Raw genomic sequence first — 24,978 nt, 5'->3', positions numbered from 1 at the left:
ATCCTGAACTAATCCAGCTGACCCGCTCACTCTCCATAGCCTTGTATCAATCGCAAACTAATCACACTGTCCCGCTCTCTTCCCATAGTCCTGTATCAATTCCAAACTAATCACACTGCCTCGTTCTCTCCCCATAGTCCTGTATCAATCCCCAAACTAATCCCACTGCCCCGCTCTCTTCCCATAGCTCTGTATCAATCCCCAACTAATCTCACTGCCCGCCTTCTCCCCATAGCCCTGTATGAATCCCCAAACTAATCCGACAGCCCTGCTCTCTCCTCATAGCCATGTATCAAACCCGAACAAATCCCAATGCCCCAATCTCTCCCCATAGCACTGTATCAATCCCAAACAATCCCACCGCCCCGCCCTCTTCCCATAGCCCTATTTCAATCCTAAACTAATCCCACTTCCCCACTCACTCCCCATCGCCCTGTATCAATCGAAAACAATCCCACTGCCCCACTCTCTCCTCATAGCTCTGTATCAATCCCAAAGTAATCCCACGGCCCCTGTCTCTCCTCATAGCTCTGTACCAATCCCAAATGAATCCCACTGCCCCGGTCTCTCCCCATAGCTCTGTATCAATCCCAAAGGAATCCCACTGCCCCGGTCTCTCCCCAGAGCCCTGTATCAATCCCATACAAATCCCACTGCCCTGCTCTCCGCATAGCACTGTATCAATCCCCAACTAATCCCACTGCCCCGCACTCTCCCCATAGCCCTGTATGAATCCCCAACTAATCCCACTGACCTGCTCTCTCCCATAGCCTTGGATCAATCCACAAACTAATCCCAATGTCCCGCTCTCTCCTCATAGCTCTGTATCAATCCCAAAGGAATCCCACTGCCCCGGTCTCTCCCCAGAGCCCTGTATCAATCCCAAACAAATACCACTGCCCTGCTCTCCGCATAGCACTGTATCAATCCCCAAACTAATCCTACTACCCCGCTCTCTCCCCATAGCCCTGTATCAATCCCAAACTAATTCCACTGCTCTGCCCTCTCCCCGTAGACCAGTATCAATCCCAAAACTAATCCTACTAACTCGGTCTCTCCCCTTAGCCCTGTATCAATCCCCAACTAATCCCACTGCCCCGCTCTGTCCCCATAGCCCTGTATCAATCCCCAACTAATCCCACAGACCTGCTCTCTCCCATAGCACTATATCAATCCACAAACTAATCCAACTGCCCCACCCTTTCCCCATAGCCCTGTATCAAACACCAAATTAATCCCACGGCCCTCTCTGTCCTCATAGCCCTGTATTAATCCCAAATTAATCCCAATGCCCTGCTCTCTCCCCATAGCCGTGTATCAATCCTGAACTCATCCAGCTGACCCGCTCACTCCCCATAGCCTTGTATCAATCGCAAACTAATCCCACTTCCTCACTCTCTCCCCACAGACCTTTATCAATCCCAAACTAATCCCACTGCCCCGCTCTCTTCCCATAGCTCTGTATCAAACCCCAACTAATCTTACTGCCCCGCCTTCTCCCCATAGCCCTGTATGAATCCCCAAATGAATTCCACGGCCCTGCTCTCTCCTCATAGTCCTGTATCAAACCCGAACTAATCCCAAGGCCCCACTCTCTCCCCATCGCCCTGTATCAATCCCCAACTAATCCCACTGCCCCGCACTCTCCCCATAGCCCTGTATCAATCCCAAACTAATCCCACTGCCCCGCTCTCTCCCCATAGCCCTGTATCAATCCCAAACTATTCCCACTGCCCCGCTCTCTCCCCATAGCGCTGTATCAATCCCCAAACTAATCCCACTGCCCCACTCTCTTCCCATAGCCCTGTATCAAACCCCAAATTAATCCCACTGCCCTCTCTCTGCTCATAGCCCTGTTGCAATCCCAAACTAATCCCACTGCCCTGCTCTCCCCCCACAGCCCTGCATCAATCCCAAACTAATCCAACTGCACTGCTCACTCCCCATAGCCTTGTATCAATCCCCAAACTAATCCCACTGCCCCACTCTCTTCCCGTAACCCTGTATCCAACCCCAAATTAATCCCACTGCCCTCTCTCTCCCCATGGCACTGCACCAATCCCAAACTAATCCCACTGCCCCGCTCTCTTCCCATAGCTCTGTATCAATCCCCAACTAATCTCACTGCCCCGCTCTCTCCCCATAGCCCTGTATCATTCCCCAAACTAATCCCACGGCCCTGCTCTCTCCTCATAGTCCTGTATCAAACCCGAACTAATCCCAATGCCCCAATCTCTCCCCATAGCACTGTATCAATCCCAAACAATCCCACTGCCCCGCCCTCTTCCCATAGCCCTATATCAATCCCAAACTAATCCCACTTCCCCACTCACTCCCAATCGCCCTGTATCAATCGAAAACAATCCCACTGCCCCACTCTCTCCTCATAGCTCTGTATAAATCCCAAAGTAATCCCACGGTTCCGGTCTCTCCTCATAGCTCTGTACCAATCCCAAATGAATCCCACTGCCCCGGTCTCTCCCCAGAGCCCTGTATCAATCCCAAACTAATCCCACTGCCCCTCTCTCTCCCCATAGTTCTGTATCGATTCCAAACTAATCCCATTGCCCAGCCCTCTCCTGATAGCCATGTATCAATCCCAAACTAATCCCACAGCCCTGCTCTCTCCTCATAGCTCTGTATCAATCTCCAAACTAATCCCAATGCTCCGCTCTCTCCCCATAGCCCTGTATCAATCCCCAAACTAATCCCACAGCCCTGCTCTCTCCTCATAGTCCTGTATCAAACCCGAACTAATCCCAATGCCCCGCTCTCTCCCCATAGCACTGTATCAATCCCAAACAATCACACTGCCCCGCCCTCTCCCCATAGCCCTATATCAATCCCAAACTAATCCCACTTCCCCACTTACTTCCCATAGCCCTGTATCAATCCCAAACTAATCCCACTGCCCCACTCACTCCCCATCGCCCTGTATCAATCCAAAACTATCCCAATGCCACGCTCTCTCCTCATAGCTCTGTATCAATCCCAAAGGAATCCCACTGCCCCGGTCTCTCCCCAGAACCCTGTATCAATCCCAAACTAATCCCACTGCCCCGCTCTATCCCCATAGCCCTGTATCAATCCCAAATTATTCCCACTGCCCTGCTCTCTCCCCATTGCCCTGTGTCAATCAGAAACAAATCCCACTGCCCCGCTCTATCCCCATAGCCCTGTAGGAATCCCAAACTAATCCCAATGCCCCACTTTGATCCCAAATCCCAGAATTAATCCTCAAACAAAATCCTCTGCCCCGTTCCCTCCCCATAGCCCTGTATAATCCCAAACTAATCCCACTTTCCCACTCTCTTCCCATAGCCCTGTATCAATCCCAAACTAATCCCACTGCCCTGCTCTCCCCCCACAGCCCTGCATCAATCCCAAACTAATCCAACTGCACTGCTCACTCCCCATAGCCTTGTATCAATCCCCAAACTAATCCCACTGCCCCACTCTCTTCCCGTAACCCTGTATCCAACCCCAAATTAATCCCACTGCCCTCTCTCTCCGCATGGCACTGCACCAATCCCAAACTAATCCCACTGCCCCGCTCTCTTCCCATAGCTCTGTATCAATCCCCAACTAATCTCACTGCCCCGCTCTCTCCCCATAGCCCTGTATCATTCCCCAAACTAATCCCACGGCCCTGCTCTCTCCTCATAGTCCTGTATCAAACCCGAACTAATCCCAATGCCCCAATCTCTCCCCATAGCACTGTATCAATCCCAAACAATCCCACTGCCCCGCCCTCTTCCCATAGCCCTATATCAATCCCAAACTAATCCCACTTCCCCACTCACTCCCCATCGCCCTGTATCAATCGAAAACAATCCCACTGCCCCACTCTCTCCTCATAGCTCTGTATCAATCCGAAACTAATCCCACTGCCCTGCTCTCTCCCCATAGCCCTGTATCAACCCTGAACTAATCCAGCTGACCCGCTCACTCCCCATAGCCTTGTATCACTCGCAAACTAATCCCACTTCCCCACTCTCTCCCCACAGACCTGTATCAAACAGCAAATTAATCCCACTGCCCTCTCTGTCCTCATAGCCCTGTATTAATCCCAATCTAATCCCACTGCCCTGCTCTCTCCCCATAGCCCTGTATCAATCCTGAACTAATCCAGCTGACCCGCTCACTCCTCATAGCCTTGTATCAATCGCAAACTAGTCCCACTTCCCCACCCTCTCCCCACAGACCTGTATCAATCCCAAACTAATCCCACTGCCCCGCTCTCTTCCAATAGCTCTGTATCAATCCCCAACTAATCTCACTGCCCCGCCTTCTCCCCATATGAATCCCCAAACGAATCCCACGGCCCTGCTCTCTCCTCATAGTCCTGTATCAAACCCAAACTAATTCAATGCCCCAATCTCTACCCATAGCACTGTATCAATCCCAAACAATCCCACTGCCCTGCCCTCTTCCCATAGCCCTATATCAATCCAAAACTAATCCCACTTCCCCACTCACTCCCAATCGCCCTGTATCAATCGAAAACAATCCCACTGCCCCACTCTCTCCTCATAGCTCTGTATAAATCCCAAAGTAATCCCACGGTTCCGGTCTCTCCTCATAGCTCTGTACCAATCCCAAATGAATCCCACTGCCCCGGTCTCTCCCCAGAGCCCTGTATCAATCCCAAACTAATCCCACTGCCCCTCTCTCTCCCCATAGTTCTGTATCGATTCCAAACTAATCCCATTGCCCAGCCCTCTCCTGATACCCATGTATCAATCCCAAACTAATCCCACAGCCCTGCTCTCTCCTCATAGCTCTGTATCAATCTCCAAACTAATCCCAATGCCCCGCTCTCTCCCCATTGCCCTGTATCAATCCACAACTAATTTCACTGCGCCGCCCTCTCCCCATAGCCCTGTATCAATCCCCAAACTAATCCCACGGCCCTGCTCTCTCCCCATAGTCCTGTATCAAACCCGAACTAATCCCAATGCCCCGCTCTCTCCCCATAGCACTGTATCAATCCCAAACAATCACACTGCCCCGCCCTCTCCCCATAGCCCTATATCAATCCCAAACTAATCCCACTTCCCCACTTACTTCCCATAGCCCTGTATCAATCCCAAACTAATCCCACTGCCCCACTCACTCCCCATCGCCCTGTATCAATCCAAAACTATCCCAATGCCACGCTCTCTCCTCATAGCTCTGTATCAATCCCAAAGGAATCCCACTGCCCCGGTCTCTCCCCAGAACCCTGTATCAATCCCAAACTAATCCCACTGCCCCGCTCTATCCCCATAGCCCTGTATCAATCCCAAATTATTCCCACTGCCCTGCTCTCTCCCCATTGCCCTGTGTCAATCAGAAACAAACCCCACTGCCCTGCTCTATTCCCATAGCCCTGTATCAATCCCAAACTAATCTCACTGCCCCGCTCTCTCCCCATAGCCCTGTTTCAATCCCCAAACTAATCCCACTGCCCTGCTCCCTCCTCATAGATCTGTGTCAATCCCAAACGAATCCCACTGCCCAGCTCTCTCCCCATGGCACTGTACCAATCCCAAACTAATCCCACTGCCCCGCTCTCTTCCCATAGCTCTGTATCAATCCCCAACTAATCTCACTGCCCTGCTCTCTCCCCATAGCCCTGTCTCAGTCCCCAAACTAATCCCACGGCCCTGCTCTCTCCTCATAGTCCTGTATCAAACCCGAACTAATCCCAATGCCCCAATCTCTCCCCATAGCACTGTATCAATCCCAAACAATCCCACTGCCCCGCCCTCTTCCCATAGCCCTATATCAATCCCAAACTAATCCCACTTCCCCACTCACTCCCCATCGCCCTGTATCAATCGAAAACAATCCCACTGCCCCACTCTCTCCTCATAACTCTGTATCGATCCCAAACTAATCCCACTGCCCTGCTCTCTCCCCATAGCCCTGTATCAATCCTGAACTAATCCAGCTGACCCGCTCACTCCCCATAGCCTTGTATCAATCGCAAACTAATCCCACTTCCCCACGCTCTCCCCACAGACCTGTATCAAACAGCAAATTAATCCCACTGCCCTCTCTGTCCTCATAGCCCTGTATTAATCCCAAATTAATCCCACTGCCCTGCTCTCTCCCCATAGCCCTGTATCAATCCTGAACTAATCCAGCTGACCCGCTCACTCCCCATAGCCTTGTATCAATTGCAAACTAATCCCACTTCCCCACTCTCTCCCCACAGACCTGTTTCAATCCCAAACTAATCCCACTGCCCCGCTCTCTTCCCATAGCTCTGTATCAATCCCCAACTAATCTCACTGCCCCGCCTTCTCCCCATAGCCCTGTATGAATCCCCAAAGGAATCCCACGGCTCTGCTCTCTCCTCATAGTCCTGTATCAAACCCGAACTAATCCCAATGCCCCAATCCCTCCCCATAGCACTGTATCAATCCCAAACAATCCCACTGCCCCGCCCTCTTCCCATAGCCCTATATCAATCCCAAACTAATCCCACTTCCCCACTCACTCCCCATCGCCCTGTATCAATTGAAAACAATCCCACTGCCCCACTCTCTCCTCATAGCTCTGTATCAATCCCAAAGTAATCCCACGGCCCCGGTCTCTCCTCATAGCTCTGTACCAATCCCAAATGAATCCCACTGCCCCGGTCTCTCCCCAGAGCCCTGTATCAATCCCAAACTAATCCCACTGCCCCGCTCTCTCCCCATAGCCCTGTATCAATCCCCAAACCAATGCTACTACCCAGCTCTCTCAGCGTAGCCCTGTATCAATCCGAAACTATTCCCACTGCCCCGCCCTCTCCCCGTAGATTTGTATCAATCCCTAAACTAATCCTACTACCCTGCTCTCTTCCCATAGCCCTGTATCAATCCCCAACTAATCCCACTGCCCCACTCTCTTCACATAGCCCTGTATCCAACCCCAAATTAATCCCACTGCCCTATCTCTCCCCATCGTCCTGTATGAATCCCAAACAAATCCCTTTGCCCTGCCCCCTCCTGATAGCCCTGTATCAATCCCAAACTAATCCCACTGCCCCGCGCTCTCCTCATAGCTCTGTATCAATCCCCAACTAATCTCACTGCCCCGCCTTCTCCCCATAGCCCTGTATGAATCCCCAAACTAATCCCACGGCCCTGCTCTCTCCTCATAGTCCTGTATCAAACCCGAACTAATTCCAATGCCCCAATCTCTCTCCATAGCAATGTATCAATCCCAAATAATCCCACTGCCCCGCCCTCTTCCCATAGCCCTATATCAATCCCAAACTAATCCCACTTCCCCACTCACTCCCCATCGCCCTGTATCAATCAAAAACAATCCCACTGCCCCACTCTCTCCTCATAGCACTGTATCAATCCCAAACTAATCCCACTGCCCCACCCTCTCCCCGTAGACCAGTACCAATCCCCACCTAATCCCACTGCCCCGCCCTCTTCCCATAGCCCTGTATCAATCCCAAATTATTCCCACTGCCCTGCTCTCTCCCCATTGCCCTGTGTCAATCAGAAACAAATCCCACTGCCCCGCTCTATCCCCATAGCCCTGTAGGAATCCCAAACTAATCCCAATGCCCCACTTTGATCCCAAATCCCAGAATTAATCCTCAAACAAAATCCTCTGCCCCGTTCCCTCCCCATAGCCCTGTATAATCCCAAACTAATCCCACTTTCCCACTCTCTTCCCATAGCCCTGTATCAATCCCAAACTAATCCCACTGCCCCGCTCTCTCTCGATAGCCCTGTATCAATCCCCAAACTAATCCCACTGCCCCGCTCTCTCCCCAGAGTCCTGTATCAATCCCAAACTAATCCCATTGCCCCGCTATCTCACCATAGCCCTGTATCAATCCCCAAACTAATCCGACTACCCTGCTCTCTCCCCATAGCCCTGTATCAATCCCAAACTAATCCCGCTGCCCCACCCTCTCCCCGTAGACCAGTATCAATCCCAAATTATTCCCACTGCCCTGCTCTCCCCCATTGCCCTGTGTCAATCACAAACTAATCCCACTGCCCCGCTTTATCCCCATGGCCCTGTTTCAATTGCCAAACTAACCCTACTGCCCCACTCTCTTCCCATAGCCCTGTATCAATCCCCAAACTACTCACACTGTCCCACTCACTCCCCATAGCCCTGCATCAAACCACAATGAATCCCATTGCCACTCCCTCTCCTCATAGTCCTGTATCAATCCCAAACCAATCCCACTGCCCCACCATCTCCCCATCTCCTAGTATCAATCCCAAACTAATCCCACTGTCCCGCTCTCTCCCCATAGCCCTGTTTCAATCCTAAACTAATCCCACTGCCCCGCTCTCGCCCCATAGCCTTGTATCAATCTCCAAACTTTTCCCACTGCCCCGCTCTCTCCCCATAGCTAAGTATCAATCCCCAAACTAATCCCACTGCCCCGCCCTCTCCCCATAGCCCTTTATCAATCCCAAACTTTTCCCACTGCCCCGCTCTCTCCTCATAGCTATTTATCAACTCCAAACTAATCCCACTGCCCTGCTTTCTCCCCATTGCCCTGTATCAGTCCCCAAACTAATCCCACTGCCACGCTCGCTCCCCGTAGCCCTGGATTAATCCCAAACTAATCCCACTGCCCAACACTCTCCCCATCTCCTTGTATCAATCCCCAACTAATCCCACTGCCCTGCTCTCTCCCCTTTGCCCTGTTTCAACCCTAAACTAATCCCACTGCTTTGCTCTCTCCCCATATCCCTTTATCAATCCCAAACTAATCCCACTGCCCCACTCTCTCCCCATAGCCCTGTATCAATCCCCAAACTAATCCCGCTGCCCCACCCTCTCCCCGTAGACCAGTATCAATCCCAAATTATTCCCACTGCCCTGCTCTCCCCCATTGCCCTGTGTCAATCACAAACTAATCCCACTGCCCCGCTTTATCCCCATGGCCCTGTTTCAATTGCCAAACTAATCCTACTGCCCCACTCTCTTCCCATAGCCCTGTATCAATCCCCAAACTACTCACACTGTCCCACTCACTCCCCATAGCCCTGCATCAAACCACAATGAATCCCATTGCCACTCCCTCTCCTCATAGTCCTGTATCAATCCCAAACCAATCCCACTGCCCCACCAGTGGGGCTTGTAATAAGGGAACAGCTATAATTATGGGGGATTTTAATTATCATATTAACTGGACAAATCAACTTGGGCAGAGCAGCCTTGAGGAAGAGTTCATTGAGTGTATTAGGGATGGGTTTCTTGAGCAGTATGTAACTGAACCGACCAGGGGGCAAGCAACCTTAGATTTGGTCCTGTGTAATGAGACAGGATTAATTAAAAATGTCCTAGTAAAGGATCCCCTTGGAATGAGTGACCATAACATGGTTGAGTTCCATTTTCAATTAGAGGGTGAGAAGGTTGGATCTCAAACAAGCGTGCTGAGCTTGAATAAAGGAGACTATGAAGGTATGAGAGCGGAATTAATTAGAGTGGACTGGGAAAATAGATTAAAGGGTAAGATGGTACATGACCAGTGGTGTACATTTAAGGAGTTATTTTACAACTTCCAAAAAAAATATATTCCACTGAGGAAAAAAGGGTGTAAAAGAAAAGATAGCCATCCGTGGCTAAGTAAAGTAATTAAGGATAGTATCCGGCTAAAAACAAGGGCATATAAGGTAGCCAAATCTAGTGGGAGGATGGAAGATTGGGAAGTCTTTAAAAGACAGCAAAAAATAACAAAAAGATTGATTAAGAAAGGGAAGATAGATTATGAAAGTAAATTAGCAAAAAATATAAAAACAGACAGTAAAAGTTTCTATAGTTATATAAAAAGAAAAAGGGTGGCTAAAGTAAATGTTGGTCCCTTAGAGGATGAGACCGGGAAATTAATGGTGGGAAACATGGAGATGGCAAAAACACTGAACAATTATTTTGTATCAGTCTTTACAGTAGAGGACACTAAGAATATCCCAACACTGGACAAACAGGGGGCTCTAGGGGGGGAGGAACTAAATACAATTAAAATCACTAAGGAAGTGGTACTTGGTAAAATAATGGGACTCAAGGCGGATAAATCCCCTGGACCTGATGGCTTGCATCCTAGGGTCTTGAGGGAAGTAGCGGTAGGGATTGTGGATGCATTGGTAATAATTTACCAAAACTCACTGGACTCAGCAAAGGTCCCGGCAGATTGGAAAACTGCTAATGTAACACCATTATTTAAAAAGGGTAGTAGGCAGAAGGCTGGAAACTATAGACCTGTTAGCCTAACATCTGTGGTTGGTAAAATGTTAGAGTCCATTATTAAGGAGACAGTAACGGGACATTTGGATAAACATAATTTAATAGGGCAAACTCAGCATGGTTTCATGGAGGGGAAGTCATGTTTAACAAATTTGCTTGAGTTTTTTGAGGAAGTAACATACAGGGTGGATAAAGGGGAACCAGTGGACGTAGTGTATTTAGACTTCCAAAAGGCATTTGACAAGGTGCCACACAAAAGATTATTGCTCAAGATAAAAAATCACGGGATTGGGGGTAATATTCTGGCGTGGGTGGAGGATTGGCTCTCTAACAGAAAGCAGAGAGTTGGGATAAATGGCTCATTCTCAGATTGGCAACCAGTAACTAGTGGTGTTCCGCAGGGGTCAGTGCTGGGTCCCCAACTCTTTACAATCTATATTAACGATTTGGAGGAGGGGACCGAGTGTAACATATCAAAGTTTGCAGATGATACAAAGATGGGACGGAAAGTAGTGAGTGAGGAGGACATAAAAAACCTGCAAAGGGACATAGACAGGCTAAGTAAGTGGGCAGAGATTTGGCAGATGGAATACAATACTGGAAAGTGTGAGGTTATGCACTTTGGCAGGAAAAATCATAGAGCAAGTTATTATCTTAATGGCAAGAAACTGGAAAGTACTGTAGTACAAAGGGATCTGGGGGTCCTGGTGCACGAAACTCAAAAAGTTAGTATGCAGGTGCAGCAAGTGATTAAGAAGGCCAATGGAATGTTGGCTTTTATTGCTAGGGGGTTGGAATATAAAAACAGGGAGGTATTGCTGCAGTTGTACAAGGTATTGGTGAGACCACACCTGGAATACTGAATACAGTTTTGGTGTCCATACTTAAGAAAAGACATACTTGCTCTCGAGGCAGTACAAAGAAGGTCCACTCGGTTAATCCCGGGGATGAGGGGGTGGTCATATGAGGAGAGGTTGAGTAGATTGGGACTCTACTCATTGGAGTTCAGAAGAATGAGAGGCGATCTTATTGAAACATATAAGATTGTGAAGGGGCTTGATCGGGTGGATGCAGTGAGGATGTTCCCAATGATGGGTGAAACTAGAACTAGGGGGCATAATCTTAAAATAAGGGGCTGCTCATTCAAAACTGAGATGAGGAGAAACTTCTTCACTCAGAGGGTGGTAGGTTTGTGGAATTTGCTGCCCCAGAAAGCTGTGGAAGCTACATCATTAAATAAATTTAAAACAGAAATAGATAGTTTCCTAGAAGTAAAGGGAATTAAGGGTTACGGGGAGCGGGCAGGAAATTGGACATGAGTCTAGGTTCGGAATGGTCATGGCCCTGTGGGTAGTGGAGTGGGCCCAGGGGCCGTGTAGCCTTGTTCTGCTCCTACTGTGTTCTAATTCTGTTAGATTTCAGGAGATGGTTTTATTCCTGTTCCTGGCTGGGGTGGAGATCGCCTTTACAGAAGGTAAGTACTGTAGAAAATATAGGGACAGAGTGATCGCCTGGAAGAATTTCGATCGCCTAGATGGGTCGGAGAGGAATTTCCCAGATTTTTTTCTCCCAAATTGGCCATTGGGTCTTTATCTGGTTTTTCGCCTCTCCCGGGAGATCACATGGGTTCGGGTGGATGCAGAGTGATAGAAGATTTGAGGTTAGGATCAGATCAGCCATGATCTTATTGAATGGTGGGGCAGGCTCGAGGGGCCGATTGGCCTACTCCTGCTCCTATTTCTTATGTTCTTATGTTCTTATCAATCCCAAACTAATCCCACTGCCCCACTCTCTCCCCATAGTCCTGTATCAATCCCCAAACTAATCCCACTGCCCCGCTCTCTCCCCACAGCCCTGTATCAATCCCAAACTAATCCCACTGCCCCACTCTCTCCCCATAGCCCTGTTCCAATCTCCTAACTAATCCCACTGCCCCGCCCTCTCCCCATAGCCCTGTCTCAATCGCCAAACTAATCCCACTGCCCCGCTCTCTCCCCAGAGCCCTTTATCAATCATAAACATATCCCACTGCTCCGCGCTCTCCCCATAATCTTTCTCTGTTTGACATATACCTGCTTTAAGGCGGCAATATTTTCTGCCTGAACCATTTCCTGTGGTAAACCATTAAACCGTTACAACCCTCAGTGTAAAATAATCTCTCCGAGCCTCTCTCCTCACTCTCTGGTGTAGATTGTGATCGCTGCTATAATGGGGTTAACAGTGTGTCGGCAGCCAAGTTTGCATCAATGGACGGGAGTCAATGGGAATAAAAACCGGGTGAGATGTAAACCGGGTGAGACTCACTCGCTCCTGTTTTACACAATTGCACCAAGCTGCAAATACCCCAGGCAGTGATCATCGGAAACCCTCATAACTGACCCCTCAACCCTGTGTCATTTGATTTTTTTTTAAAAGCAAGAAACTCAATTGAATCTCCTACTAGCCATCTCTGTGCCCAGCAGCAGCCGATCTGGGCCCTAGCCTAGGGCGGGTGGCGGGTGAGGGGTTGGGGGGCCGGGTTATCGCTTGCCAAGGTGACGCCGGCCCCGCCCTCCCCGCCCGCGGTCTGGCGCCCAGGATTTGGCGTCGCTGTTCTCTGACCGAGGGGCCGGACCCGCCACCCTTAACCTTCCCCCGTCCCCCAGCCTGTCGCAACCCCTGAGGGAACTCTCTCCGGGAGTTTAAAACATTCAGAACAGAGGAGGTGATGAGGCCTAAAGCCAGGGGGCACGAAGATCACTTACAAATGGAAGCACAGAATCTCACAGCACAGAAAGAGGCCACTCGGCCCGCCGTGCCTGTGCCGGCTCTGTGAAAAAGCTCTCCAATTTGTCCCACTCCCTTCTGCTCTTTCCCCGTAGCCCTGCAAATTTTCCCCTTCAAATATTTATCCAATTCCCTTTTGAAAGTTGCGATTGATTTTGCTTCCACCGCCCTTCCAGGCAGCTCGTTACAGATCACAAAACTCGCTGCGTAAAAAAATGTTTCCGCTTCTACCCCACCCACCCCGGGTTCTTTTACCGATTATCTTAAATCTGCGCCCTCTGGTTACCGACCCTCGCGCCGGTGGAAACAGTTTCTCCTTCATTACTCGATCAAAAGCCCTCGCAATTTTAAACACCTCTATTGAATCTCCCCTTAACCGTCTCTGCTCTAAGGAGAACAAGCCCAGCTTCCCCAGTCTCTCCGCGCAACACTTCAAATAAAAACAAAGCGCCATTTGTGTTTTGCAATTTCTCACCACTCCTTTGCTGATCTCTCGCGCTTCTGGCTGCTGGCAGTTCGTGAAGTCGTTGAAGATTAGCAAGATCCAAAATGCAGGCAGCATCTCTGCAGCTAAGGGACCTCTCCGGGGAAAGTTCTATCCAGGTTATTTCCAAGCGATGGAAGACTTCTGTGCTGCACTCCAGTCCCGAGTCTCTGTATCGTTGCTCGTCACTCAGACTCCGTCTCTTTGTTTCTTGATGCAACTCTTTTCATCTGTTTCTCTCTCGCTCTCGCTCTCTCTGTTTTTCTGTCTCTCTGTATCGCTCTTATCTATCTCCTGTTGTTTGCATCTTGACTATCTCTCATTCGCTCTCTCTCTCTCCTTCTCTCTCTCTCTCTCTGTTTCTCTCTCTCTCTCTCTCTCGCTCTCTCTCTGTCTCTCTCTGTCTCTGTCTTTCTCTCTCTTTTTCTCTCTCTCTGTCTCTCTCTGACTCTCCCTGTCCTCTCTGTCTCTCTCTCTGTATCTCTCTCTCTCTCGCTCGCTCTCTCTCTGTCTCTCTCTGTCTCTGTCGTTCTCTCTCTGTCTTTTTCTCTCTCTCTGTGTCTCTCTGTATCTCCCTGTCCTCTCTCGCTCTCTCTCTCTCTCTGTCTTCCTCTCTCTGTCTTTTTCTCTCTCTCTGTCTCTCTCTGTCTCTCCCTTTCCTCTCTATCTGTCTCTCTCTCTCAGTCTTTCTCTCTCTGTCTCTCTCTCTCTCTCTCTCTCTGTCTCTCTCTCAGTCTCTCTCTCTCTCTCTCTACCTCCCTGCTAATGGATTGAGTGAGATAGATGTGAGCAGCCCCCGGGGGAGAGTGTAATGTTATATGAACACTCACACAGGGAACAGCCCCAGCTCCTTCTGTTTATCAGCACGGTACACTTGCAAGTGAAGCTGGGTTGAAGTATAACAGGTCTCACACACACTCCCTTCTCTCTTCAGCCTGAAAAGAGTTGCCCGAAGGGCAGCGCAGGGGATCACTAGTTCCTCAAACTGAGATTGCTCAAGCACCCGTTATTTCTGTTTCCTGTCTCTACGCTTGACATCCTCTCCCACAACGGGCGCCACCCCTCGCCCCATCATAACATGCTCAAATCACCTCCATCGAATGTCCTCCCCAGCTTTAAAATCCTTCGCCACATTTTGCAGCAAACTTCAACGCAGCCCTTCTATCCTGCACGCCCAAAACCTCGACTGTCGGAGGGTCAGTACTGAGGGACTGCTGCACTGTTGGAGGGGCAGTACTGATGGAGCACTGCACTGTCGGAGGGGCAGTACTGAGGGAGCGCTGCACTGTCAGAGGGGCAGTACTGATGGAGCGCTGCATTGTCGGAGGGGCAGTACTGAGGGAGCGCTGCACTGTCAGAGGGGCAGTACTGCGGGAGCGCCGGACTGTCAGAGGGTCAGTACTGAGGGAGCGCTGCACTGTCGGAGGGTCAGTACAGAGGTGGCGCTGCACTGTCGGAGGGGCAGTGCTGAGGGAGCGCTGCACTGTCGGAGGGGCAGTATTGAGGGATCGCTGCACTATCGGAGGAGCAGTACAGAGTTAGCGCCAGACTGTCGGAGGGTCAGTACAGAGGTAGCGCTGGACTGTCAGAGGGGCAGTACTGAGGGAGCGCCGGACTGTTGGAGGGGCAGTACTGAGGGAGCGCCGGACAGTCGGAGGGGCAGTACTGAGGGAGCACTGAACTGCCGGAGGGTCAGTACTGAGGGTGCGCTGCACTGTCGCAGGGGCAGTACCAAGGGAGCGCTGCACTGTCGCAGGGGCAGTACTGAGGGAGTGCCGCACTGTCGGAGGGGCAGTAATGAGGGAAAACTGCACTGCCAGAGGGTCAGTACTGAGGGAATGCTGCACGATCGGAGGGGCAGAATTGAGGGAGCGCTGCACTGTTGGAGGATCAGTACTGAGGTAGCGACGGACTGTCGGAGGGTCAGTACAGAGGTAGCGCCGCACTGTCGGAGGGGCAGTACTGAGGTAGCACTGCACTGTTGGAGGGCAGTACTGAGCGAGCGCTGCACTGTCAGAGGGTCAGTACTGAGGGAGCACTGCACTGTCGGAGGGGCACTGCTGAGTGAACAACGCACTGTCGGAGGGGCGGTTCTCAGGGAGCACTGCACTGTCAGAGGGTCAGTACTGAGGGAGCACTGTACTGCCTGAGAGGCAGTACTGAGGGAGCACTGCCCTGTCGGAGGCGAGGTACTGAGCGAGTGCCGCACTGTCAGAGGGGCGGTACTGAGGGAGTGCCGCACTGTCAGAGGGGCAGTACTGATGGACGCTGCACTGTCGGAGGGGCAGTACTGAGGGAGAGCTGCACTGTCGGAGGGGCAGTACTGAGGGAGCACTGCACTGTCAGAGTGGCAGTACTGAGTGTGCGCCGCATGTCAGAGGGGCAGTACTGAGGGAGAACTGCATTTTCGGAGAGGCAGTAATGAGGGAGCGCCGCACTGTTGGAGAGTCAGTACAGAGGTAGCGCCGGACTATCGGAGGGGCAGTACTGAGGGAGAGCCGCACTGTCGGAGGGTCAGTACAGAGGTAGCGCCAGACTGTCGGAGGGTCACTACAGAGGTTGCGCCAGACTGTCGCAGGGGCATTGCTGAGGGACCGCCGCACTGTCAGAGGGGCCGTACTGAGGGAGCGCTGCACTGTCAGAGGGTCAGTGGAGAGGTAGCGCTGGATGGTCGGAGGGGCAGTACTGAGGGAGCACTGCACTGACGGAGGATCAGTACTGAGGGTGCACTGCACTGTCGCAGGGGCAGTAATGAGTGAGCGCTGCACTGTCGGAGGGTCAGTACTGAGGGAGCGCTGCACTGTCGCAGGGGCAGTACTGAGGGAGCGCCGCACTGTCGGAGGGGCAGTACTGAGGGAGCGCCGCATGGTCGGAGGGGCAGTACTGAGGGAGGGCTGCACCATCGGAGGGGCAGTACTGAGGGAGAGCTGCACTGTTTGTGCGGCAGTACTGAGGGAGCGCTGCACTGTTGGAGGGGCAGTACTGAAGGAGGGCCACACTGCCGGAGGGGCAGTACTGAAGGAGTGCCACACTGTCGGAGGGGAAGTACTGAGTGAGCGCTGCAATGTCAGACGGGCAGTACTGAGGGAGCGCCGCACTGTCGCAGGGGCAGTACTGAGGGAGCGCCGCACTGTCGGAGGGGCAGTAATAAGGGAGCACTGCACTGCCGGAGGGTCAGTACTGAGGGAACGCTGAACTGTCAGAGGGGCAGTACAGAGGGAACGCTGCACTATCAGAGGGGCAGTACTGAGGGAGTGCTGCACTGTCAGAGGGCCAGTACTGAGGTAGCGCCGGACTGTCGGAGAGGCAGTTCTGAGGGAGCGCCGCACTGTCGGAGGGGCAGTTCAGAGTGTTCACTGCACTGTTTGAAGGGCAGAACTGAGGGAGAGCCGCACTGTCGGAGGGGCAGTACTGAGGGAGTGCTGCACTGTCGGATTGGTGGTACTGATGGAGTGCTGCACTGTCAGAGGGGCAGTACTGAGGGAGCGCTGCACGGTCAGAGGGGCAGTACTGAGGGAGCACAGCACTGTCAGAGGGGCAGTGCTGAGTGAACGCCGTACTGTCGGAGGGGCAGTTCTGAGGGAGTGCTGCACTGTCGGATTGGTGGTACTGATGGAGTGCTGCACTGTCAGAGGGTCAGTACTGAGGGAGCACTGCACTGTCTGAGGGGCAGTACTGAGGGAGCACTGCACTGTCTGAGGGGCAGTACTGAGGGAGCGCCGCACTGTCGGAGGCGAGGTTCTGAGTGAGCGCCGCATTGTCAGAGGGGCGCTACTGAGGGAGTGCCGCACTGTCAGAGGGGCAGTACTGAGGGAGTGCTGCACTGTCAGAAGGTCAGTACTGAGGGAGCGCTGCACTGTCAGAGGGGCAGTTCCTATGGAGTGCTGCACTCTCAGAGGGGCAGTACTGATGGACGCTGCACTCTCGGAGGGGCAGTACTGAGGGAGCGCCGCACTGTCGGAGAGGTAGTACTGAGGGAGCGCTACACTGTTGGTGAGGCAGTACTGAGCGAGCGCCGCACTGTCAGAGGGGCAGTACTGATGGAGCGACGCCCAGTCAGAGGGGTAGCACTGAGGGAGCACTGCACTGTCGCAGGGGCAGTACTGAGGGAGCGCCGCACTGTCGGAGGGTTAGTACAGAGATAGAGCCGGACTGTCGGAGGGACAGCACTGACGGCATGCTGCACTGTCGGAGGGGCAGTACTGAGGGAGCGCTGCACTGTCGGAGGGGCAGTACTGAGGTAGCGCCGGACTGTCGGAGGGTCAGTACTGAGGGAGCACTGCACTCTAGGAGGGGCAGTACTGGGGGAGCGCTGCACTGTCAGAGGGTCAGTACTGAGGTAGCGCCGGACTGTCGGAGGGTCAGAACAGAGGTATCGCCAGACTGTCAGAGGGACAGCACTGAGGAATCTTCGCACTGTTGAAAGGGCAGTAATGATGTAGCGCCGGACTGTCGGAAGGTCAGTACTGAGGGAGTGCCGCACTGCCGGTGGGGCAGTACTGAGGGAGCGCTGCACTGTCGGAGGGGCGGTTCTGAGGGTGCACTGCACTGTCAGAGGGTCAGTACTGAGGGAGTGCTGCACTGACTGAGGGGCATTACTGAGGGAGCACTGCACTGTCGGAAGCGAGGTACTGAGGGAGCGCCGCACTGTCAGTGTGGCGGTACTGAGGGAGTGCCGCGCTGTCAGAGGGGCAGTACTGAGGGAGCGCTGCACTGTCAGAGCGTCAGTACTGAGGGAGCGCTGCACTGTCGGAGGGGCAGTACTGAGGGAGCGCCGCACTGTCGGAGCGGCAGTACTGAGGGAGCGCCGCACTGTCGGAGGGGCAGTAATGAGGGAGCACTGCACTGTCGGAGGGGCAGTGCTGAGTGAACTCCGCACTGTCAGAGGGGCAGTACTGAGGGAGCGCTGCACTGTCAGAGCGTCAGTACTGAGGGAGCGCTGCACTGCCGGAGGGGCAGTACTGAGGGAGCGCCGCACTGTCGGAGGGGCAGTACTGAGGGAGCGCTGCACTGTCGGATTGGTGGTACTGAGGGAGTCCTGCACTGTCAGAGGGGCAGTACTGAGGGAGCACTGCACTGTTGGAGGGGCAGTGCTGAGGGAGTGCTGCACTGTCGGATTGGTGGTACTGAGGGAGTCCTGCACTGTCAGAGGGGCAGTACTGAGGGAGCACTGCACTGTCGGAGGGGCAGTGCTGAGTGAATGCCGCACTTTCGGAGGGGCGGTTCTGAGGGAGTACTGCACTGTCAGAGGGTCAGTACTGAGGGAGCACTGAACTCTCTGAGGGGCAGTACTGAGGGATAACTGCACTGTCAGAGGGTCAGTACTGAGGGAGCGCGGCACTGTCAGAGGGGCAGTAGTGAGGGAGTGCTGCACTCTCAGAGGGGCAGTACTGATGGGTGCTGCACTGTTGGAGGGGCAGTACTGAGGGAGCGCTAGTACTGAGGGAGTGCTGCACTGTCGTTTGGTAGTACTGAGGGAGTGCTGCACTGTCAGACGGCCAGTACTGAGGGAGCACTGCACTGTTGGAGGGGCACTGCTGAGTGAACGCCGCACTGTCGGAGGGGCGGTTATGAGGGAGCACTGCAATGTCAGAGGGTCAGTACTGAGGGAGCACTGCACTGTCTGAGGGGCAGTACTGAGGGAGCACTGCCCTCTCGGAGTCGAGGTACTGAGCGAGTGCCGCACTGTCAGAGGGGCGGTACTGAAGGAGTGCCGCACTGTCAGAGGGGCACTGCTGAGTGAACGCCGCACTGTCGGAGGGGCGTTTCTGAGGGAGCGCTGCACTGTCACAGGGTCAGTACTGAGGGAGCACTGCACTGTCGGAGGGGCAGTACTGAGTGAACTCCGCACTGTCAGAGGGGCAGTACTGAGGGAGCGCTGCACTGTCAGAGCGTCAGTACTGAGGGAGCGCTGCACTGTCGGAGGGGCAGTACTGAGGGAGCGTCGCACTGTCGGAGGGCCAGTACTGAGGGAGTGCTGCACTGTCGGATTGGTGGTACTGAGGGAGTCCTGCACTGTCAGAGGGGCAGTACTGAGGGAGCACTGCACTGTCGGAGGGGCAGTGCTGAGTGAATGCCGCACTTTCGGAGGGGCGGTTCTGAGGGAGTACTGCACTGTCAGAGGGTCAGTACTGAGGGAGAACTGAACTCTCTGAGGGGCAGTACTGAGGGATAACTGCACTGTCAGAGGGTCAGTACTGAGGGAGCGCGGCACTGTCAGAGGGGCAGTAGTGAGGGAGTGCTGCACTCTCAGAGGGGCAGTACTGATGGGTGCTGCACTGTCGGAGGGGCAGTACTGAGGGAGCGCCAGTACTGAGGGAGTGCTGCACTGTCGTTTGGTGGTACTGAGGGAGTGCCGCACTGTCAGAGGGGCGGTACTGAGGGAGTGCCGCACTGTCAGAGGGGCACTGCTGAGTGAACGCCGCACTGTTGGAGGGGCGTTTCTGAGGGAGCGCTGCACTGTCAGAGGGTCAGTACTGAGGGAGCACTGCACTGTCTGAGGGGCAGTACTGAGGGAGCACTGCCCTCTCGGAGGCGAGGTACTGAGCGAGTGCGGCACTGTCAGAGGGGCGGTACTGAGGGAGTGCCGCACTCAGAGGGGCAGTACTGAGGGAGTGCTGCACTGTCGGATTGGTGGTACTGAGGGAGTGCTGCACTGTCAGAGCGACAGTACTGAGGGAGCACTGCACGGTCAGAGTGGCAGTACTGAGTGAGCGCCGCACTGTCTGAGGGGCAGTACTGAGGGAGCACTGCAAATTCGGAGAGGCTGTACAGAGGTAGCGCCGGACGGTCGGAGGGGCAGTACTGAGGGAGCACTGCACTGCCGGAGGGGCAGTACTGATGGACGCTGCACTGTTGGAGGGGCAGTACTGAGGGAGCACCGCACTGTCGGAGGGGCAGTACAGAGAGAGTGCTGCACTGTCGGATTGGTGGTACTGAGGGAGTACTGCACTGTCAGAGGGTCATTACTGAGGGAGCACTGAACTGTCGGAGGGGCAGTGCTGAGTGAACGCCGCACTGTCGGAGGGGCGGTTCTGAGGGAGTACTGCACTGTCAAAGGGTCAGTACTGAGGGAGCACTGAACTCTCTGAGGGGCAGTACTGAGGGATAACTGCACTGTCAGAGGCGAGGTACTGAGTGAGCGCTGCAGTGTCAGAGGGGCGGTACTGAGGGAGTGCCGCACTGTCAGAGGGTCAGTACTGAGGGAGCGCGACACTGTCAGAGGGGCAGTAGTGAGGGAGTGCTGCACTCTCAGAGGGGCAGTACTGATGGAAGCTGCACTGTCGGAGGGGCAGTACTGAGGGAGCCCCAGTACTGAGGGGGTGCTGCACTGACGGATTGGTGGTACTGAGGGAGTGCTGCACTGTCAGAGGGGCAGTACTGAGGGAGCACTGCACTGTCAGAGTGGCAGTACTGAGTGAGCGCTGCACTGTCAGAGGGGCAGTACTGAGGGAGCACAGCATTTTCGGAGAGACAGTACTGAGGGAGCGACGCACAGTCGGAGGGGCAGTACTGAGGGAGCGCTGCGCTGTCGGAGGGGCAGTATTGAGGGAGCGCTGCACTGTCGGAGGGTCAGTACAGAGGTAGTGCCGGACTGTCGGAGGGGCAGTACTGAGGGAGCGCCGCACTGTCAGAGGGGCAGTACTGAGGTAAAGCTGCACTGTTGGAGGGTCAGTACAGAGGTAGCGCCAGACAGTCGGAGGGTCAGTACTGAGGGTGTGCCGCACTGTCAGAGGGCCCATACTGAACGAGCGCTGCACTGTCAGAGGGTCAGTGGAGAGGTAGCGCCGGACGGTCGGAGGGGCAGTACTGAGTGAGCACTGCACAGATGGAGGGCCAGTACTGAGGGAGCAATGCACTCTAGGAGCGGCAGTGCTGGGGGAACGCTGCACTGCCGGAGGGGCAGTAATGAGGGAGCGCTGCAGTGTCGGAGGGGCAGTACTGAGGTAGCGCCGGACTGTCAGAGGGACAGCACTGAGGGATCATTGCACTGTCGAAAGGGCAGTAATGAGGTAGCGCCGGACTGTCGGAGTGTCAGTACTGAGGGAGTGCCGCACTGTCGGAGGGGCAGTACTGAGGGAGCGCTGCACTGTCAGAGGGGCAGTACTGAGCGAGCGCTGCAGTGTCGGAGGGGCGGTTATGAGGGAGCACTGCACTGTCAGAGGGTCAGTACTGAGGGAGCGCTGCACTGTCGGAGGGGCGGTTATGAGGGAGCACTGCACTGTCAGCGGGTCAGTACTGAGGGAGCACTGCACTGACTGAGGGGCAGTACTGAGGGAGCACTGCACTGTCGGAGGCGAGATACTGAGGGAGCGCCGCACTGTCAGAGTGGCGTTACTGAGGGTGTGCCGCGCTGTCAGAGGGGCAGTACTGAGGGAGCACTGCACTGTCAGAGCGTCAGTGCTGAGGGAGCGCTGCACTGTCAGAGGGGCAGTACTGAGGGAGTGCTGCAGTCTCAGAGAGGCAGATCTGATGGACGCTGCACTGTCGGAGGGGCAGTACTGAGGGAGCACCGCACTGTTGGAGGGGCAGTACTGAGGGAGTGCTGCACTGTTGGATTGGTGGCACTGAGGGAGTGCTGCACTGTCAGAGGGGCAGTAATGAGGGAGCACTGCTCTGTCGGAGGGGCAGTGCTGAGTGAACTCCGCACTGTCGGAGGGGCAGTGCTGAGGGGGCGCTACACTGTTGGAGAGGCAGTACTGAGGGAGCGCCGCACTGTCAGAGGGGCAGTACTGAGGGAGTACTGCACTGTTGGAGAGGCAGTACTGAGGGAGTGACACACTGTCAGAAGGGCAGCACTGAGGGAGCGCTGCACTGTCAGAGCGTCAGTACAGAGATAGCGCCGGATGGTCGGAGGGGCAGTATTGAGGGAGCACTGCACTGCCGGAGGGTCACTACTGATGGACGCTGCACTGTCGGAGGGGCAGTACTGAGGGAGCGCCGCACTGTCAGAGGGGCAGTACAGAGAGAGTGCTGCACTGTCGGATTGGTGGTACTGAGGGAGTGCTGCACTGTCAGAGGTGCAGTACTGAGGGAGCACTGCACTGTCGGAAGGTCAGTGCTGAGTGAACGCCGCACTGTCGGTGGGGCAGTTCTGAGGGAGCACTGCACTGTCAGAGGGTCAGTACTGAGGAAGCACTGAACTGTCGGAGGGGCAGTAGTGAGGGACAACTGCACTGTTGGAGGCGAGGTACTGAGTGAGTGCCGCAGTGTCAGAGGGGTGGTACTGAGGGAGTGCCGCACTGTCAGAGAGGCAGTACTGAGGGAGTGCTGCACTGTCAGAAGGTCAGTACTGAGGGAGCGCTGCACTGTCAGAGGGGCAATACTGATGGACGCTGCACTGTCGGAGGGGCAGTACTGAGAGAGCGCCGCACTGTCGGAGGGGCAGTACTGAGGGAGTGCTGCACTGTCGGATTGGTGGTGCTGAGGGAGTGCTGCACTGCCAGAGGGGCAGTACTGAGGGAGCACAGCACTGTCGGAGGGGCAGTGCTGAGTTAACACCGCACTGTCGGAGGGGTAGTACTGAGGGAGCGCTACACTGTCGGGGAGGCAGCACTGAGCGAGCGCCGCACTGTCAGAGGGGCAGTACTGAGGGAGTGATGCCCAGTTGGAGGGGCAGTACTGAGGGAGCGCCGCACTGTCGGAGGGTTAGTACAGAGATAGAGCCGGACTGTCGGAGGGGCAGTACTGAGGGAACGCTGCACTGTCGGAGGGGCAGTACTGAGGGAGCACTGCACTGTCGGAGCGGCAGTACTGAGGGATCGCTGCACTGTCAGAGGGGCAGTACTGAGGGAGCGCTGCACTGTCGGAGGGGCAGTACTGAGGGATCGCTGCACTGTCAGAGGGGCAGTACTGAGGGAGCGCTGCACTGTCAGAGGGGCAGTACTGAGGGATCGCTGCACTGTCAGAGGGGCAGTACTGAGGGAGCGCTGCACTGTCAGAGGGGCAGTACTGAGGGATCGCTGCACTGTCAGAGGGGTAGTACTGAGGGAGCGCTGCACTGTCAGAGGGGCAGTACTGAGGGAGCGCTGCACTGTCAGAGGGGCAGTACTGAGGGATCGCTGCACTGTCAGAGGGGCAATACTGAGGGAGCGCTGCACTGTCAGAGGGGCAGTACTGAGGTAGCGCCGCACTGTCGGAGGGACAGCACACAGAAACATAGAAACTTGGAAGATAGGAGCAGGAGTCGGCCATTCGGCCCCTGGAGCCCGCTCCGCCATTCAATGAGATCATGGCTGACCATTCAAATTCAGTACCCTGTCCCTGCCTTCTCCCCATATCCCTTGATCCCTTTAACCTTAAGAAATATATCCAACTCTTTCTTGAATATATTTAATGAACTGGCCTCCACCGCCCTCTGTGGCAGAGAGTTCCACAGGTTCACCACTCTCTGGGTGAAGAAATTCCTCCTTATTTCTGTCCGAAATGTCCTACCCCTTATCCTTAGACTATGACCCCTGGTTCTGGACTCCCCGACCATCGGGAACATCCTTCCTGCATCTAGTCTGTCCAGGCCTGACAGAATTTTATAGGTTTCGATGAGATCCCCTCTCAATCTTCTAAACTCCAGTGAGTATTGTTGGATCCATGATTCAGAGGATATGCTGTTATAAAATAATCACACGGATGCTGTACATTAACAATAAACAGATCTTTACTGGAGGAGGGTAGTCTCAAGACTGGGGGTACAGAGGCATGCGCAAAGCTTATATACCGGTGTGGTCACTGCCGGTACTACAGTATACAGGAGCTGTAAAAGTAGTTCTGACTGAAAGGCACATACACTACAATTCCTCCCCTTTTAGATTCGTAGTACCCCTAATATTCAAATAACAATTAACATTTCAACATGTACATTAAACAACAGAAGTCCATTTATAGATTCAGTCTTTGGGGCGGCTTCCTGACCCTTTCGGGATAGCGCCTTTCCGGAGGTTCTTGTTCTTGGTGCAGAGGCGATTCTGACCCCTTTTCATCGGGTAGTTCATCAGGTTCCACTGCTACTGGGTCTGAAGTAGATGCTACCGGTATGTCGGGTTCATCCCCAGGTACTCGAGACATGGGGTTGACACGTTCCTGTGACGCTAAGATCTGATCGACGTGGCGTCTCACAATGTTCTCCCCGACATCCACTGTGTACATTAATGGCCCCTGCCTTGAACATATCGTTCTGGGTTGCCATTTCTCTGTCCGATAGTCACGGGCCAAGACTGGTTGCCCTACCTTGAAGCTCCTTGTCGGCTTCTCATTGATGTGCTGGAATTGTTTGTCCTCAACACTTCTTCGCACATTTGGTCTGAGCAAGTCCAGACGAGATCTCAACCTTCGGTTAAAGAACATCATGGCCGGGGTCTGGTTGGTAACTGCATGTGTCGCATTTCGGTAGGCTAATAAGAAATTGTCCATCTTATGCTGTAGTGGAATTTCATCGTCGTACATGGCCTTTATCACCTTCTTAAAGGTTTGTACGAACCTCTCAGCCAATCTATTTGTGGCTGGATAATACGGGGCAGATGTGTAATGCC

At 53.8% G+C, this 24,978-nt stretch overlaps 1 protein-coding gene across 1 annotated transcript in view; it reads right to left on the bottom strand.

The window, feature by feature from the left end:
* The window catches only part of LOC147095448 (matrix metalloproteinase-17-like), a 99,531-nt gene extending 85,060 nt beyond the window's left edge, over window positions 1-14,471 (bottom strand). Inside the window, exon 1 of the mRNA XM_085974593.1 lies at window positions 13,445-14,471. Within this exon, the coding sequence (XP_085830719.1) occupies window positions 13,445-13,531 (87 nt within the window). The 5' untranslated portion in view covers window positions 13,532-14,471. The remainder of the gene's footprint in view (window positions 1-13,444) is intronic.
* Between the last annotated feature and the right edge of the window lie 10,507 nt (window positions 14,472-24,978).

The sequence above is a fragment of the Somniosus microcephalus genome, unplaced genomic scaffold, assembly GCF_052327205.1.
Source record: "Somniosus microcephalus isolate GS21.2 unplaced genomic scaffold, FLI_Smic_1.0 unresolved_chr1, whole genome shotgun sequence".
Taxonomy (NCBI): Eukaryota; Metazoa; Chordata; class Chondrichthyes; order Squaliformes; family Somniosidae; genus Somniosus; species Somniosus microcephalus.
This window is presented reverse-complemented; position numbering and strand designations above follow the sequence as displayed.